At 48.2% G+C, this 15,594-nt stretch overlaps 1 protein-coding gene across 7 annotated transcripts in view; it reads right to left on the reverse strand.

Moving 5' to 3' along the window:
* Positions 1-15,594, reverse strand: part of Trim2 (tripartite motif containing 2) — a 131,676-nt gene that overhangs the window by 43,224 nt on the left and 72,858 nt on the right. For all 7 annotated transcript variants that reach the window (XM_060378507.1, XM_060378501.1, XM_060378502.1 and 4 more), the window contains exons 2-3: positions 6,964-7,145; positions 3,332-3,569 (exon numbers count right to left, since the gene is read on the reverse strand). In XM_060378507.1, coding sequence (XP_060234490.1) covers positions 3,332-3,569; positions 6,964-7,097 — 372 coding nt within the window. In that variant the 5' untranslated portion in view covers positions 7,098-7,145. The remainder of the gene's footprint in view (positions 1-3,331; positions 3,570-6,963; positions 7,146-15,594) is intronic.

The raw sequence follows: 15,594 nt of genomic DNA on the forward strand, positions 1-15,594 counted from the left end.
TATTAGATGGTGTGTATATCAAAAGGGCATTTTGTGTTTTTTCCACGAACAATTTAATTTTAGTGCACTGTGCTGGAGCTAAATACACTAACGTGTGTGTGTGTGTGTGTGTGTGTGTGTGTGTGTGTGTAGCCTAATTATATGGTTCATTTCAGTGGCTCAAGTTCTCCCGATCTTAGCTTAGCTTTAACAGAATGTCTTCTCAAAACGTGGGCTTTTGTGTGGGCAGCAGATTCTCGCAGGAGCGTGCTCTTTCCTCTGGCGCACCCTCTCACTGACTTGCGCGGAACACCTTGGTAGGCGCGAGCACAGTGCACGGCTTCGGGCCCCGTGCTCTAGGCATCACCCCAGTGGTAGCTGTGCCCCTTATTTCGCAGGTCTAATGCTCCCCGGTGCCTTTGGAATTCAGGTCAAGCACTTTCTCCGTGATGCCGCAGTGTCACGCTCTCTCCCGATCTGCCTTCTGGTTCCCACCCGTGCCCTGGCCGCACCTCCAGGCTTCCTGTTCTAGGTGCCTCAGCTGCCTTCGGTGCCTGAGCACCACCATGCCCTTCACTGATTATGTCATCTCCCCAAGGACCATGTGTTCCACACTCTGCACAAACACCTGTTCAACTTTATGCTCGGACCGACAGTGGGAGTCCTGGAGTTTGTCTCCAAGAGTCCGTCCTTCAAATGGGGTCTTCAGGGAGCCCCACGGCTGAATACATTTTAAGGGACTTGTACCTGCCAGAAATGCTTTCCTACACAGAGCACAGCATGGGAGTCCAGGCAAGGACCTCAGTGTTCATTCTGAGCCAATAAGGAGTCAAAAAAACTCATCTTCAGTCTGTTTTGAGAGGAACCCGCTAAGCTTGTTTCTGTGAACTCTACATTACTGTCGCCCTTGGATCGTGTTCTGTATGTTATGCTGCATTGCTATTACTAGCTTGGAGTCCAATTAAATAGTTACAGATGCGCATGGCAGGGTGTCTTCTTGTGTTTGGAACTATTGTGAAGCTCAGCACACTATTTCTTCTAGGCCTCGCTTCAGTAATGTGTCAGTCAGACTGGTGCTGAACTGTCCAAGGCTGAGAACCTCCATCTATGGGAAGGGTAACTTACACCTGCTTTGTGGACTGTGTTGAGAAGCGAGTGTGGGTGTCGGCAAACCTGCCCTACAATCTGCTGAAGATGCAGAACTTAGTGCCCCCTTGAGCTCATTCTAAAAGGAAAGCTAGAAGACCAAGGAGCAACAGCCCACAGATGGCAATGAACGTCATGGGCCAGGACAGGAAGTGACATAAAGGGGTTAAAATGCTCTTAAGAAGTGGCCTGGCTGGACATAGTGGCATATGACCTCATTTCCAGTACTCAGGAGGCAGAGGCAGGCATATCTCCATGAGTTCAAGCCCAGCCTGGTCTAGCTTGAGAGTTCTAGGCCAGTAAGGGTTACATAGTGAGACCTTGTCTCAAAAAAGGGGTGACTTGTCTTACCTCAGAGAACATAGTTAGAAAAAGCTGTTCTGGGAAGGAAATGGAAATGAAAGATAAGGACAAACAAGCCACGTAAGAAAGAAGGACCAGGACAGCCAGCCTGAAGGCAGGAAGCCCAGTGAGGAGTTTAAGGAGGCCAGGCAGGCTGCAAGGGGCAGGAAAGTGCAGCAGAGATGCAGTCAGTCCAGTGACAATGGCGCGGCTCCAACAGCCACTTGTTTTTTCTAGTAGTTTATAATATGTGGGGCTTACATTAAAAGCAGTTTCAAATACTTGTTAAATGGCCAATAGAAGAAAAAAATGCATTTATTAGAATTAATACAACATTAGGGCTGGAGGATAGCTCAGTGATAGGACAGGAGTGTTCATGAGGCCCTGGGTATGACTCTAATCAGACTAAATCATCATCATCATGCTCATCCTCATCCTCATCATCCAGTTCAGGCGGCAGTGCCAGGAATTAAATCCAGAGTTTGAATGAGAATGGCCTCATAGGCTCATCTATTTAAGTGATGTGGCCCCAGTTAGTGGAACTGTTTGGGAAGGATTAGGAGGTGTGGCCTTGTTGGAAGTAGTGTGCCATTGTGGAAAGGCTTTGAGATTTCCGAAGATTCATGTGATTCCCAGTCTTTCTCTGTCTCATGGTTTTTGGTTATGTCTCCAGATGTGAGCTCTCAGCTACTGCTCTAGCACCATGCCTGCCTGCTGCCTGCCTGCTGCCTGCTGCCACGCTCCTTGACATGAAGCTCACGGACTCTAACCCTCTGAAACCCAAGCCCCAGGGTAAATGCTTTCTTTTATGAGTTGCCTTGGTCAATGGTGTTTTACCACAGCAATAGAAAATTAACTAAGAGCCTAGGCATACCACTGAGCTCCACTTCCAACCTCTAAGAAATATGTATGTATTTTTAGACAGAGTCTCTCTGTACCGCCCAACCTGTTCTCAAAGGCATCAGTCTTGTCTCCCTGCTTCCTGAGTGCTGGGATTACAAGTCTGCACACCACACCTGGACCAAGGAGTAATTGAAACAGGTAATCTTTTCTGAGAGCCTACATGTGCTTTATATCATGTAAACATTCCATTTCCCAATCACATAATCCTATTTGGTAAGTGCTATTACTACACAGGAAAGGAAGCGAGAGTTCAATAAACTTGCCAAAGCCGAGGCAGGGAATAGTCTCAAAGCAGGGTGTGAATCAGCTGACTCACGGGGTAGTGCTTCTAGCCATGACATTGTCCTGCCTTCCAGGCACAGAGCTATTATGAGTCACTTATTTGATGAGTCTTATAGGTCCATTTGCACTCCTAACTGTTATTGAGCTTGTTAGAAGTAGGAAGTATGTTTGCAGCTCATAATCTGCAGTCTTTATCAGGGATTCACAGTTCTTCTTCAGTTCTTCATTCCAAAAGGAGGAGGATCTAAAACATGAGAAAAACCCTTCTCCAAGAAAAATAAACTCTAGTGAATTAGCATTTCAGTAATCACTTTCAATCTGTAGAGCTTATCTGCTATTAAATCTTTACCCATGATTTTTTGACTCATATCTTATGTCAGAGTATGCCTAGCTTACAAGCAGCTACTGACTCTCTCTCTTTAGGACAGCAACAGCATATTTACATAGAGATGATGAAGATACGTTTTACAATTTAACTAACTCTGGTTAGAGCAAGTGAGCAGACAAAATAGTCTGAGGATTGCTGAAAATTTGTATTAAAATTTGTATTTAAATTTAAATCAGTCATTTCTCAGAATGAGGGTTGCTTTAATGAAGAATCTCGGAGGCACCCAAAGCCCACCCGAGGCCACAGCCATCACGCTCCCCAGGCAGCCAGCCTACTGTCCGCCTCACTTACACTCCCATCGTGGTTTGGGCATGAAAGGGGCTTCCCTGCAGCCACCGCGGTGACCGTCTCCAGGATGGAAGAGTCCTCGCCGTTGCTGCCTGGCGTTCGCTGCAGCACGTCCATGAGGTTTGTGATGAAGAAGTTGTTCTGGAGTGCAGCCACCCCTTTCTCAGGCAGGATGGAGGTCTGGCGACACACCGGGCACGAGAGGGTTAAGCTGTGGGCGGGAATGTAGTTCTGCAGGCACCTGTGCGGGGCACACGGGGACAGTGAGCACAGAGCACCACTTCCTGCCACGCCAGCCACGTTTGCCTCAACAACATGCTGACAATGGGCCACCTTGCAGAAACCCACTTTGTGGTGTCCTCTACCAGGGAAACGATGGCTCAGAGACCAAGAGCTAATCTTGTCTGACGTGGGCCCTATCCACTGACCAGACAGAAGATTGTGCTGAGGAAAAGAAGATGTCACAGGCCTCTGTAGTGTCTAGATCACCCTCAGCGTGGTCGGGTCCTCGACCTTCCAAGGAACTCGATAGACCTACAGATCACATGGCCACATGACTCCCACACATAGTAAAGGTTCCAAAGCCTTGTTCTGTAAGCATTGAGCTCAGCAGTGTGTGGATTTTAGCAACTGGGGGAAAAATCTCTTTCTTCTGGTTAACACTTTCATTTGACACACAAAAACCATAATCAAATATAAAAAAAAAAAGAAAGCAACAGAATGGAAATATTTGGTTGAAGTAAGCATGGCATTCCCATACTCAGGCACATCATCTCTTGCTTCTCCTCAAGAAGCATCAATTTAACCAAGTTAGTTAAACAATATTGGCTGCCATATTTATGACAAATTACACTTGAAATACTCCCACGAGAGCCAGGTGTGGTGGCACATGCCTGTAATCCCAGCATTCGGGAGGCAGAGGCAGGAGGATCTCTGTGAGTTAGAGTACAGCCTGGTCTAAAAATGAGTCCAAGACAGCCAAGGCTACACAGAAAAAACCTGTTTTGAAAAACAAACAAACAAAAATAAAGCAAAAGAACTGCTCTCATGAGCCTATGGAGGAAGCACCATTATGATTCCTTCCGACGATGAGGTATGGAGGAGTTAAGCACCTTGCCTAAGTTCTTATGCAGCCCAGGGTCAAAGCTGGAATCCAACCCCAGGCAGTTTGACATCATAATCTAACCTCTGAATAACTAGCGTTGGCATTGCCACTCAGTGGGTAAGAGCTTACCCAGCACACAAGGTTCCCATCCAAGCACTGCAGAAACAAACCCCAAATTATACCATGCACTGTTTCCAGTCACTTAGCCAGAGTTTGAGAACCACCAGTGTGGCTTTGCCAATGGAGAAAGTGACACCAGTGATGACGGCTGGCTGATAAGTATCCGATAAGGAGTACCTAGGACTGACCCCCTACCAGAAATGAAACAGGTCTGCTAAAATCAGCGATGGGATGCAAGCCTAAGAGGCCTTTTCTATCTTATTTTACCAGGCAACCCACGTTCATCAAGCTTGACCTTTCCCCCACCTCCACTGTTGCCAGATCATCTTCCTTTGTCTTTGCGGCATCTGGTCCCCTATCAGCTCTATCTGCTCTGAGTTAGTAAAGCCTGCTGTTACTCATGGCTGCGTACTCAGAGTGCTTCTTCCTCTGGGATCTCAGCATTGCAAATAGAGCAGACATTGTTTCTTCCCGTAGATACGCTCTCCGAGACCTGTGTCTCCTTCCTACCACACTTAGACACCTCAAGGGTCATAAAACCCACCAGGCAACAAGCCAAAGCAGTGTTCTTCCCCACACCATGCCCTCCTCCTCTCTTAATGAATGGCACCTCCATCCATCCATCTAGGCAACAGAGACTAAGAGCCAACTCCCTTCCTGGCCTTCATTTCTTTCACTCTGCCTGAGTGACTCTCAACTGGTGTGTACCACATGGGTGTCAGGACATGGAGACTGCAATACCCAGGGACACGGCAGCTGTGCTCAGTCAGTGTTGTGTGTTTGTGTGGGGGGGGATGTGCCCGGTCCGTGTTGTGGTAGGGGAGGGGATGATCACTAATTCACTATAGAATATAAATCACAAAGCACTTGGGTAAACAATGCCTATAAAATGGATAAAATGAAAAGCACATCACTAAAACAAACAATCATTACATAATTCTACATGCAAAGAAAAACCCACAACTACTACCCAGTTCAAGCTCTGGGCCTCCCCTACCATCATCATCATCATCAAGGATGTAGTTATTCTGCTGCAGCTGGGACCCTCCAAAGCGAATCAACTGTTTTTATTCAATCCCAGTCAAATAGCAAATGTATTTTGAACTAGATAGTAAATAAAATCAGCATATACTTGAAAGCACTAGCAGCACTGATTTCATGGTCTATAAATAGGAGATATATTACTTTAATTATATCTAATAAGTAATAAAAATGTACTCAACATGTGTTAAAACAGGAGTACAGTATTTGCTCATTTTTTGTTTTTGTTTTTTTATATATTTATTATTATTATTATTATTATTTACACTTTATTCACTTTGTATCCCCCCATAAGCCCCTCCCTCCTCCCCTCCTGGTCCCACCCTCCTACCCCTTCTTCATGCATGCCCCTCCCCATATTTGCTCGTCTTTAAGAAGAATATTAATACAACCTTGCTTAAATTGCGCCACACATAAACTACATGCTAACAACTTTTCTTTTTGTTTTTGTGTTTATTTGTTTGTTTGTTTGTTTGAGACAGGATCTTTCTACATGGCCCTAGTTGTCCTGGATTCACTATGCAGAAAAGGCTGGTCTTGACTCAAAGAGATCTACCTATCTCTGCCTCCTCCTCTGCCTCTGGGGTTAAAGGCATGTGCCACTGTCCTAGTTCTGGTTTCTGTATTTTAAAAAAGACCTCGATGGATAGCCCAGACTATCTTCAACTCAAAATTCTACTACCTCAGACTCCTGGATGCTATAATTACAGGCTTGTGCCAACAAGTAGGTCATATGCCAAACTTCTTATCCTGTTTTTTTAAACACAGCAAAGCAAACTGTGGAGTATAACAGTGCACTGGGGAGGCCTGAAGGAGCAGTTTTGTGTTAAGAGCACGTGCTGTTCTTAGGGAGGGTTGGAGTGGGGTTCTTAGCATCCGCACCCAGCCAGCGGCTCACAACTACTTGTAACTGCAGCTCCAGAGCATCTGATGCCGTTTCTTGGCCTCTGCCCACAGACACACAAGCACACACAGAAAGAAAATAAAATCCTAACCAGGCATAGTGGTGCACGCCTTTAATCAGAAGCAGGCAGTTCTCTATGAGTTCAAGGTCAGCCTGGTCTAGTGAGATCCTGCCTCAAAATTAAATAATAATAATAATAATAAACTAATGAAACAAACAAACAAATAAAAACTCTAAAATGAAATAACAGTCAAAAGTACTCTTTAAAAAAGACAAACAAGAAGTGTGTTTTCTTTAGCTCCATCTCTTTTGGAAGCGATCATTTGGAATGAAGTAAGTCTCTGGTAATTCTTGATTGGATTCCTAGATGTCTGTTGGAAGCACAAGCGGGGCATTGTCCCCGGGGCGGCAGAGTGGGGGCACACGCCTGTGCGGCGGAGGCTGAGCGAGCAGCCGGAAGCTCACCTCTCGCAGAAGGTGTGCAGGCAGGGCAGGACCTTGGGGGTCTTGTACCTCTCCAGGCATATGCTGCAGATCAGAAACTGCTTGTCGATCTGGCGCACCACAGGACTGGGGATGCTGGCACCCTCACTGGCCATCCTAGACCACTGACATGGGGGGCCGGCTGTCCTCGACCCTGGACGCTGCTGCGGTCAGAGAGAAAGACAAAACCGTCAGCCGTTACACGCACACCAATCCCAGGCTCTTCCATACTAAACACAGAAGTCAGTGTCCGCGACCTCAACACTGCCAGGGCCAGCTCTCAGGGGAAGGATTAGCAAGCCTGTCTGTGCTATAAATAACAGTAAAACAATGACACCCTCGCCACCAGACAACAGATCAGGAGAGGGTGTGCTAAGACGTTCGCTGCCCGTTAAAGCGAGTGGCGGCCGAGGGGGCAAATAGTTACACAGCTAGGCGCAGGCCTTCAGTCATGACTGTGTCTGGATAAACATTTGCCTTTTACAGTCATATGACATCAGTTATATGTTTTCAGTCGCTATACTTTGAAGGGATTAGAGTATGCCCCCACCAAACATGAGCGCAGGTGAGAAATAATGTCCAGTTGTTGGACAAAACTTATCTCCTCTTATGTTATATTACCTAGGGCCTGTAAGTTAAACCGGTAAAAGACATCCATAGGAGACAAGGTTACAGCTTGTACTGTTCTGTTAACTTTTAACATTACTTCTTTATTTCGGTCGTGTGCACGGGTGTGCGCTTGCCACCGCACACGTGGAGGCCAGGGAACAACTTGTGTGAGTTGGCTGTCCTCCCATCACGTGGCGCCAGGACAGAACTCGGGGCCTCAGGACTGACTGAAGCTCCTTTATCCACGGAGCCATCTCTCCGGTCCTGATGTCAGCGTTCCTCATGATACGTGTTTGGAAGTTTCGTAGAAAAGAGGTGCAAACCCAGGTTGGTGATCAGACTTGGGCATTTTAACAAAGGCAAACACAAAGGTTCCGACTCTCCCTTTGTCTAAAATGGACATACATTTTCCTCTGGAAAAGGACATTTCTCCCCCCAAAAGTGTGAGGAGGGCTCTCAGCCACTGTGGCTGCAAGGAGATGGGTCTTCCTGGCAAGCCATGCTTGACAGAGCTCAGAGACCCAGCATCTCCCCTCACCTTCCCACAGGGCTGTCCCAGAGTCCAACCCTCCTCACTTTGTCAGTTCATCCCGGTGGTCAGGGTTACTAAAGTCTGGTAACAGAATAGAGATAAAGCAGAGGCAGTCCCTGTGATCTTAAAGAAATATCCCCTGGCTTCTGAAAGTGAATTCAGAGGAAGCGACATAGTGACAGACTGTGCACATGAGACACTCCACAGTGGGGCCTGGAGAGATGGCTCAGAGGTTAAGAACACTGGCTGTTCTTTCAAAGGTCCTGAGTTCAATTCCCAGCAACCACGTGGTGGCTTATAACAATCTATTGTGAGATCTGGTGCCCTCTTCTGGTGCTCAGGTACACATGCAGGCAGAATACTATATAAATAATAAATAAATAAATCCAAGAAAAAAAAAAAGAAAGAAAGAAAGAAAGGAAAAGAAAAGAAAAAAAGCAGAGTTCACTGGTTCACAGGGCAGGAAGTTATAACAGACACAGCTCCTGCCAACCACCTTAAAGTATCTGGCTCCTATCTCAAAGAGTTAGCATGGGTTGAACGAAAATTTATTTATCAGTTTTCTAAGCCCTTGGTAAGATGCCCATAGTCCTCTTCTTTTCAAGGAAAATAATCTATTGGAAAAAGAAAGAAAGAAGGAAGGAAGGAAGGAAGGAAGGAAGGAAGGAAGGAAGGAAGGATAAAAAAACCCTAGTTAATCTTCAACATAATAAAAATGAATATTTTATTTTTATTACACACACACACAGACACACACACACACACACACACACACACACACACCCTGCAGGCCAGGAGTTTACGTATCTCTGAAACTTACTACCTTTTCACCTCTTAAGCTTCCCATCACCCTGATCTTGTGTTGTGATCAGGCTGTGCTCTGGAGGCAGAGCTTTCACTGGGCACTAGGACTTGGCCTGTGACCCATGTCTGAAGCTGGGTAACGCAGCTAACATCATCAACAGCCCTCCTTTCTGTGGGAACCACTCTTTTCCATGAATGAGTGCTCAGGCCCCGCCAGATAACGAATGATGGACTTCAGCTCTTTGTTTTAAAGGCTTACTTATGTTTACATGTGTATGTGAGCGTTTTCACTACAAGTGGGCGTTCACTGAAAGCATCATGCCTGGTGTTTGAAGAAGCCAGAAGAGGATGTCGCGTTCCCTGGAACTAGAGTTACAGATGCTGTGAGCAGTCATATGGGTGCTGGGAACCAAACCCCAGTCCTCTGAGAGAGAGCAGTGCTCTAAACGGCTGAGCCATCTCTCCAGCCCCACAACAAAAACAAAAAACAAAAAACTCTGGCTCTTACAAACCAAGAGGTCAGCCCTAAAAACATACACACGCAGCCAACACAAACAGGCTCAGCAAGTCGTACTTATTTGCTTACTCATTTCTATGTGTGTCTGCACATGTGGCGATAATTTTATACTCGTTTTAATTTTATACACTTATTAAAAATGTGCAAATAAAATAAATACTATACACCAAAATTAACCAGCTCCAAAGTCTACGTATCCCAGTGAACTTCCACATCATTAGATAGGCGTTCTGAAGCTGTGGAGCCTCTCATTGGGCTTTCTGCTTTCACTATCGAGTATGTTGTATGTACTTATAATAACAATAATTAGAGAAAAGAGATCACACATTGGAGAGGAGGGTCATGGGGGGCGGGAGGCAGTAGAAGTGGAGGAAATGGTAGAAGATAGTTTAATTTAAAGAATCAAGCCCTGTCAAGATCCGGTTTAGCAGCTGCACACACGACCACGTTATAAAGGAACGGGATTGGTAAACTGTGAAGTGTCCGTTAGGCAGGAGCACTGCCCTCAGCCAGAGCTCCCTGCGCAGTGAGGTAGTACAGGCAGGAGCGTCTGATCGGCCAGCACTGCCGGCTAGACTTTCCACAGAGTGCTCCCTAAAGAGCTAGAGAAAGACGTTCACTGACCCGGTGAAGGCCAGCTGGGCCTTCGGGAGCCCGGCCACATCCTATGACGTCAGACTAGTGAAGGAGAGCACGGTCTGTCCTGGAGATAGTGAAACCAAAGCTGAGGGTTTAAATGACCTGCCCAAGGTCATCCAGGTCATCTCTCCATTCAATGGAGAGAAAGCTCAGGTTTCAGGTTTTCTGCCCTGTCTGACAGGTCTCTGATAGCTCGTCTTAACCAAGGAAAATGCTGTGCAAGCCCCGCAAAGGTGACAGTGTGCTCTCCTCGGTGGCCGTAAACTTTGCAGGACCAGGAGAAATCAGAGATTCCTGAGCAAAACTCCACCGCGTGCCCCGTTGTTGTTGTTATTATTATTGTTATCTTTGACGGCTGGACCTGTGGCTCAGTGACATACACGTACACAGCACTCAGCATAAGGGGTGTCCCCGCCTGGCTCCCACATTCTGTTAAGCTCATTAAAATCAAATGAAAGAGGGACTGGAGAGGTGGCTCAGCAGCTACGAGCCCTTGCTGGTCTCTCACAGGACCTGGGTTCGGTTCCCAGGACCCACAGGATGGCTCACAACAGTACCTTCACTTCCAGGGATCTGACACCCTCTCTGGCCTCCGAGGCATACATGAGGTGCACAGATACACACACTGAGCACTGACACACATAACACAGCCACAAACAAATCAGCCAGGTGTGGTGGCACACGCCTCTAAGCCCAGCATTCGGGAGACTGAGTCTGAGGCCAGCCTGGTCCCCCAGCACTCAGGGAGGCAAAGGCAGGTAGACTTCTGTGAGTTCGAGATCAGCCTGGTCTACAAAGTGAGTCCAGGACAGCCAAGGCTCTGCAGAGAAGCCCTGTCTCGAATCCTCCCCCCAAGTCTGAAGTTGCATTTATTTATCCGTTTGTGTTGGGGGGGGTGCAGGGAGTGCCACGGTGCCACAGCAGGCGTGTGGAGGGCCGGAGGCTGACGTTTGGGAGTGGCTTCTCTCACTAAGTGGGACCCAGGGAGGCCTGAGGCCTGAGGTCTGGCTCACCTGTCCTTGACTATGTTTTTCATGTGACCATTATGAGCTCAGCTGGATAGTAACAGCAAAAGGAAGGGTGGAGGGGAAGAACGCCTCAGGTTTAGGGCATTTTCTAAACGCCCTGTATTAACGAAATGAAGTTTCTTAAGCCAACATTCTATGTTCTAAAACTTAAAAAAAAAAAAAAAAAGCATTTGCTTCTAATTCTATGGTAATTATTGCGGTGAGTAATAAAGTCTTTGTTAGTATTGTTCATTTATGCGGAAAATTATTTATGCCTACTCATTAACACCAATTTAAAATCATGACAATGTTGCAGATCTGTCACAGGTGACCTGTTGAAGGACCTGTTCTTGGTCCTTACAACTCCCACAATTGACACAAAAGCTCTCCGAGCCCCGCCCCCAGTTTTACCAGGTCAAGAATGCTTCTGGACTATCGCTGGACGCGCACCCCCGCTGGGAAGAATCTCCCCGCCCCTGAAGGGCAACTCGCAGGAAGAGCGCAGGCAAACGTCAGCCAGCCGGACGCGTCTGGGCAGCCCTCTTTTTGTTACGGTCGCTGTTTTTCCCTCGGTAGACCAGGCTGGTCTCAAACTCGGGAATCCACCTGCCTCTGCCTCCCGCCTGCCAGCGTTGATGGCTTGCGCTCCCTCCGCCGCCACCGAGGTCTAAGCACGAGTGAATGGGCTTGAGCCCTACCAGGACCAGTATCTAGCCACTTTCTTGTGGCGCCTTCCTCCCTATCTGGACTTCCAAAGTGCCAGCCTGATTCCTACCCACAAACCTGAGAGAGTAAGGAGCAGAAAGGGAATTGCCACTTGCTGGAAACCAACAGAACTAGCTGGCAAAACCACCCTTGGAGCCCAGCAGAGCCGACGGGACACGCGCTGGCAAAAGGCCAAAGGAGCTGAAGGCAGAAGAGCCTTTCCTCTTGAAATTGGGTATTACTGTGCAACCCAGATTCTCAAGGTCCTTCGAGGTGCTGGGGTGCCCGGTCACCAGCCACCACACCTGGTCAGCGGTCACCTTTATACGACACAGTCCACGTTAGACAGATACTGATGTTCACCGTCACACGGAACCCAGCAGGCCTTCCCTGAAGCGTCCTGGCGCCCACTGCCCGGCTCCCACCCCTACCCTGCCCCACCCTACGGCTTTGATGAGGGTCTCCTGCTCAGTCTGATCACACGGTTTAATACCCCACATTGTATTCTAACACATGCTTCCCCTTGCCTTTGCTGCCTTTAGCTCCAGAAGCGCGTGTTTTCTCTTACCGGCCCCGTGTTTCTGCAGCAGCCCCCTGTGTCATCTATGGCGAAGCCCTGGCCCCTAATATGTTTGGAGACTGTGACCATTGGTGGGGGCGCATTAGGCCGTGAGGATGGAGCTTAAGGACAGAGAGGAGCCCAGCAGGAGAGCGGAGTGGTTGTATACTTCCGTGCCTGTTATCCCGCACCGATTTCTGCTGCTCATGTGGCTAGGAAGGGTCTTGACACTTCAGACCAGGTGGGAAAGGACGCCAGCCATGAATCCAAGTACATGCTGCTTTTCTGATCAAGGAGACCAGGAACTGCCCCCCTCCCCCAGCCCTTTGGTTAAAGGCTGCCTGTCCTGCATGTGTTCTTCAGCCAAATCAGGCTGATGGCATGTTTCCCACTGTGCTTGCTGGCAGGAGTGAAGCACAGTGCTCTCTCTCTCCACCCCTCTCCCTCCGTGTGAGGATACAATAAAAGGAAGGCCATCTGGTTGCAAAGCTGGGGGACAGCTTTTGCCAGAAACCCACTGTCTTGGTACCTGGTCTTGGACTTCCGACATCCAACTGGAAGAAACAATTGTTGAAAGCCACCTAGTCTATGGCAGTTTTGTTACAGGAAAGGACTGGTGGAAACCTCTTTGATACAATATGCAATTCGTTTCCATCCCAGATTATCTTCCTCCCCCGGCTGCCTCATCCTGCCTGTAAGGCTTGTGGTGTGACGGATGTGTCTGCTCACTGTAGTCCCCCAGAGGCTGAACTGTGTGCGCCTGGCACGGGGTGTCACTACTTTCTGAATAAATGGGGTACAGTATGGGTGGACAAAAGCACGACAGTCGGAAAGAGAGGCTGGATTCTCTGACACAGCATGCTTGGTGTAGGGCTGTTGTTGACATAGCATCGCCTGCCTCCCGGTGGGACAGTCGGAAGCTCCCCAACACATGCTATCATCCAGAGGATGAGTATTAGCGACACATCTTAACATGTTCACAAATTCAAGAGGAGGAACTGGAAAAGTACTGAGGACACATATGCATGGCAGTAAACAGCACAAGAGCTGGCACGGGCGGCCCTCATTAAGGGCGGTTTTGCCAGCTCAACATGGTATGTTGTGGGGAAAGCAACTCGGCAAACAGGAAACACAGTCCTTGCACAGAAAATTCTGCCCCAGAGTTTTTCCCTTGCACCAACTCGCTTGTTTTCCCTGGCCCACCTGTTCGAGATTCCTCCAACGTGATGGGAACCCCACCAAATGAGAGGAGCTGAAGTGAGGAGCGACCGCTGTGTCTGCAGTTCCGACACCCAGAGCACGCTTCTCACCCCAAATTATACCATTCAGAGGAGAAAAGTGTCCAGCTTTGACAGCAGCATGAGGAGGAGTAGGAAGGGAGAATGGAAGAAAAAAAAATCTAGAAGTCCCCTAGACTGACTGGTCCTAGGGAGGTGGCTGAAAAATAAAACTGAAGCACGTGATTTGCAAGTTGTGGCATAATTTATTACACACCACCCCAAAGGCGGAAAATTCCATTTCTTTCCTTTTCTTTCTAGACAGGGTCTTACTGTGCAGACCAGGCTGGCCTTTAACTTACGGCCTGCCTGACTCGGCCTCCTGAGTGCTGACAGGTGCGCAGTCACACCTGGCCTCACTTCCATCTCTCTACCTAGCTTTGTGGCACTCCTGGGTCAGTATCAGTCCTTGGGCCTCTCTGGTGGATTTATTTAATAATGTGCTTACATTAAAAAAAAAAAAAAAAAAAAAAAAGAAAATGTTCTTTAATGATGATGGTGAGGACAGGCCCAAACCAAACCAAACCAAACCGTCTTCTCCAATGATCAAAGTCTTGTGATACACTTACAGGAGGAAGTAGTGAACATCATAATATGCTACCCCAGGGCAGGGGACACGGGAGCTCACGGTGTGGGTGACGCACAATGGAAGGAACAGGTGTTTGGGGGTTGGGGAGCCGGGCCAGTCAGTACAGGGTTTGCCATGCAAGCGTGAGGACCAGTCCCTAGAGAACACCGGCATGGCAGCAATCCCAGGTCTAGTGTGCAGAGGCAGGCAGAGCCCTGACCCAGTGACAGGTCGGGCAGCCATGTCGGTTACACTGTCTCAAAAACTAAGGTGGCTAGGAATCTTTGGCCTCCTCGGGCACACAAGCACACGTGCGGTACTCGGGGACCCCCCAGCAGGTGCTCTGGGTAAGTTGGGAGCCCATTGTCATTCATCTGTACTTGGATTTGCACTGTTGCTGGTGACTCAGCTAGAAGAAAGAGGGCAGTCTTCAGCAGAAGGAAAACAGGGTGACCCAGTTTCAGTTAAATCAAGCCTGACCTCAGGGGAGCCACTCTGTAAATTGGAATCCAAGATCCTTTCTTCTGTGTGTGTGTGTGTGTGCATGCGTGAATGTGTGAAGGATGTGAGGCTCTCCTTTAACTTCAGTAGGTCTCCAGACACATTTGTGCCCGAGCTCCCCCAAGCTCTGCTTCTGTTGCCAGGCACGGATGTGTGACAGCCCTCGGCGTGTTGGCTTGTGCATAGGGAGTTATTCCTAAGCAGGACTCAAGTCTGTGTGAGGTGTGTTAAGCGGCTGAGCTAATTGACATTTTCCTTGCAATGCCCTGGGACAATCAAGATGAGCGGGGTCTCCTCCACATCCATCCCCCGTGCCACAGCTGCCCTGGGCTCCCGCTGGGGACCTACACAAAAGCTGCTGAGTACTCTGCAAACACGGGGAAGGCATGTGGAACAGCCATGTTGCTAAGGGCTAGGATCCCTTCCGGGAGCAGGGAGTGGCTGGTCAAAATGGATTTCACCTCAGCGCTCCCAAAGACACAGGCCTGTGTGACAATACCCTTCTCTGCCCCTGCCTCTGCTGCTACTTATGGTGAGTGCTTCCTTTAATAATAAGTTTCAAGAAGAAGAATGGAGAAATGGAGGATATCAACACTAAACAAGGCAGAGAAGCAGCCAGAAAGACTGGCACACAAAAAGCAGCAACACGTGGCTCCTAGAAGAGCGGCTGTTTGAACACTTGGCTCCCACACCCCTCGCTCTCTGTTCTAACCTGAGGCTCCAAGTTTCAGGCAGAAACCTGATCCACTGAATTCAGACAACCTGCACAATGGAAACCTTCCGAAACCCTAATAGCCACTGTCTGAAGCCCCGTGCTCTGACCTGAAGCCCTTCTGTAGTAAAGGGACAGATGCATCAAAGGATGTTTTTTAAAGCCACTGCAGATGTGCTCGAG

This window comes from Meriones unguiculatus, chromosome 2, assembly GCF_030254825.1.
Source record: "Meriones unguiculatus strain TT.TT164.6M chromosome 2, Bangor_MerUng_6.1, whole genome shotgun sequence".
In the NCBI taxonomy this organism is placed as follows: Eukaryota; Metazoa; Chordata; class Mammalia; order Rodentia; family Muridae; genus Meriones; species Meriones unguiculatus.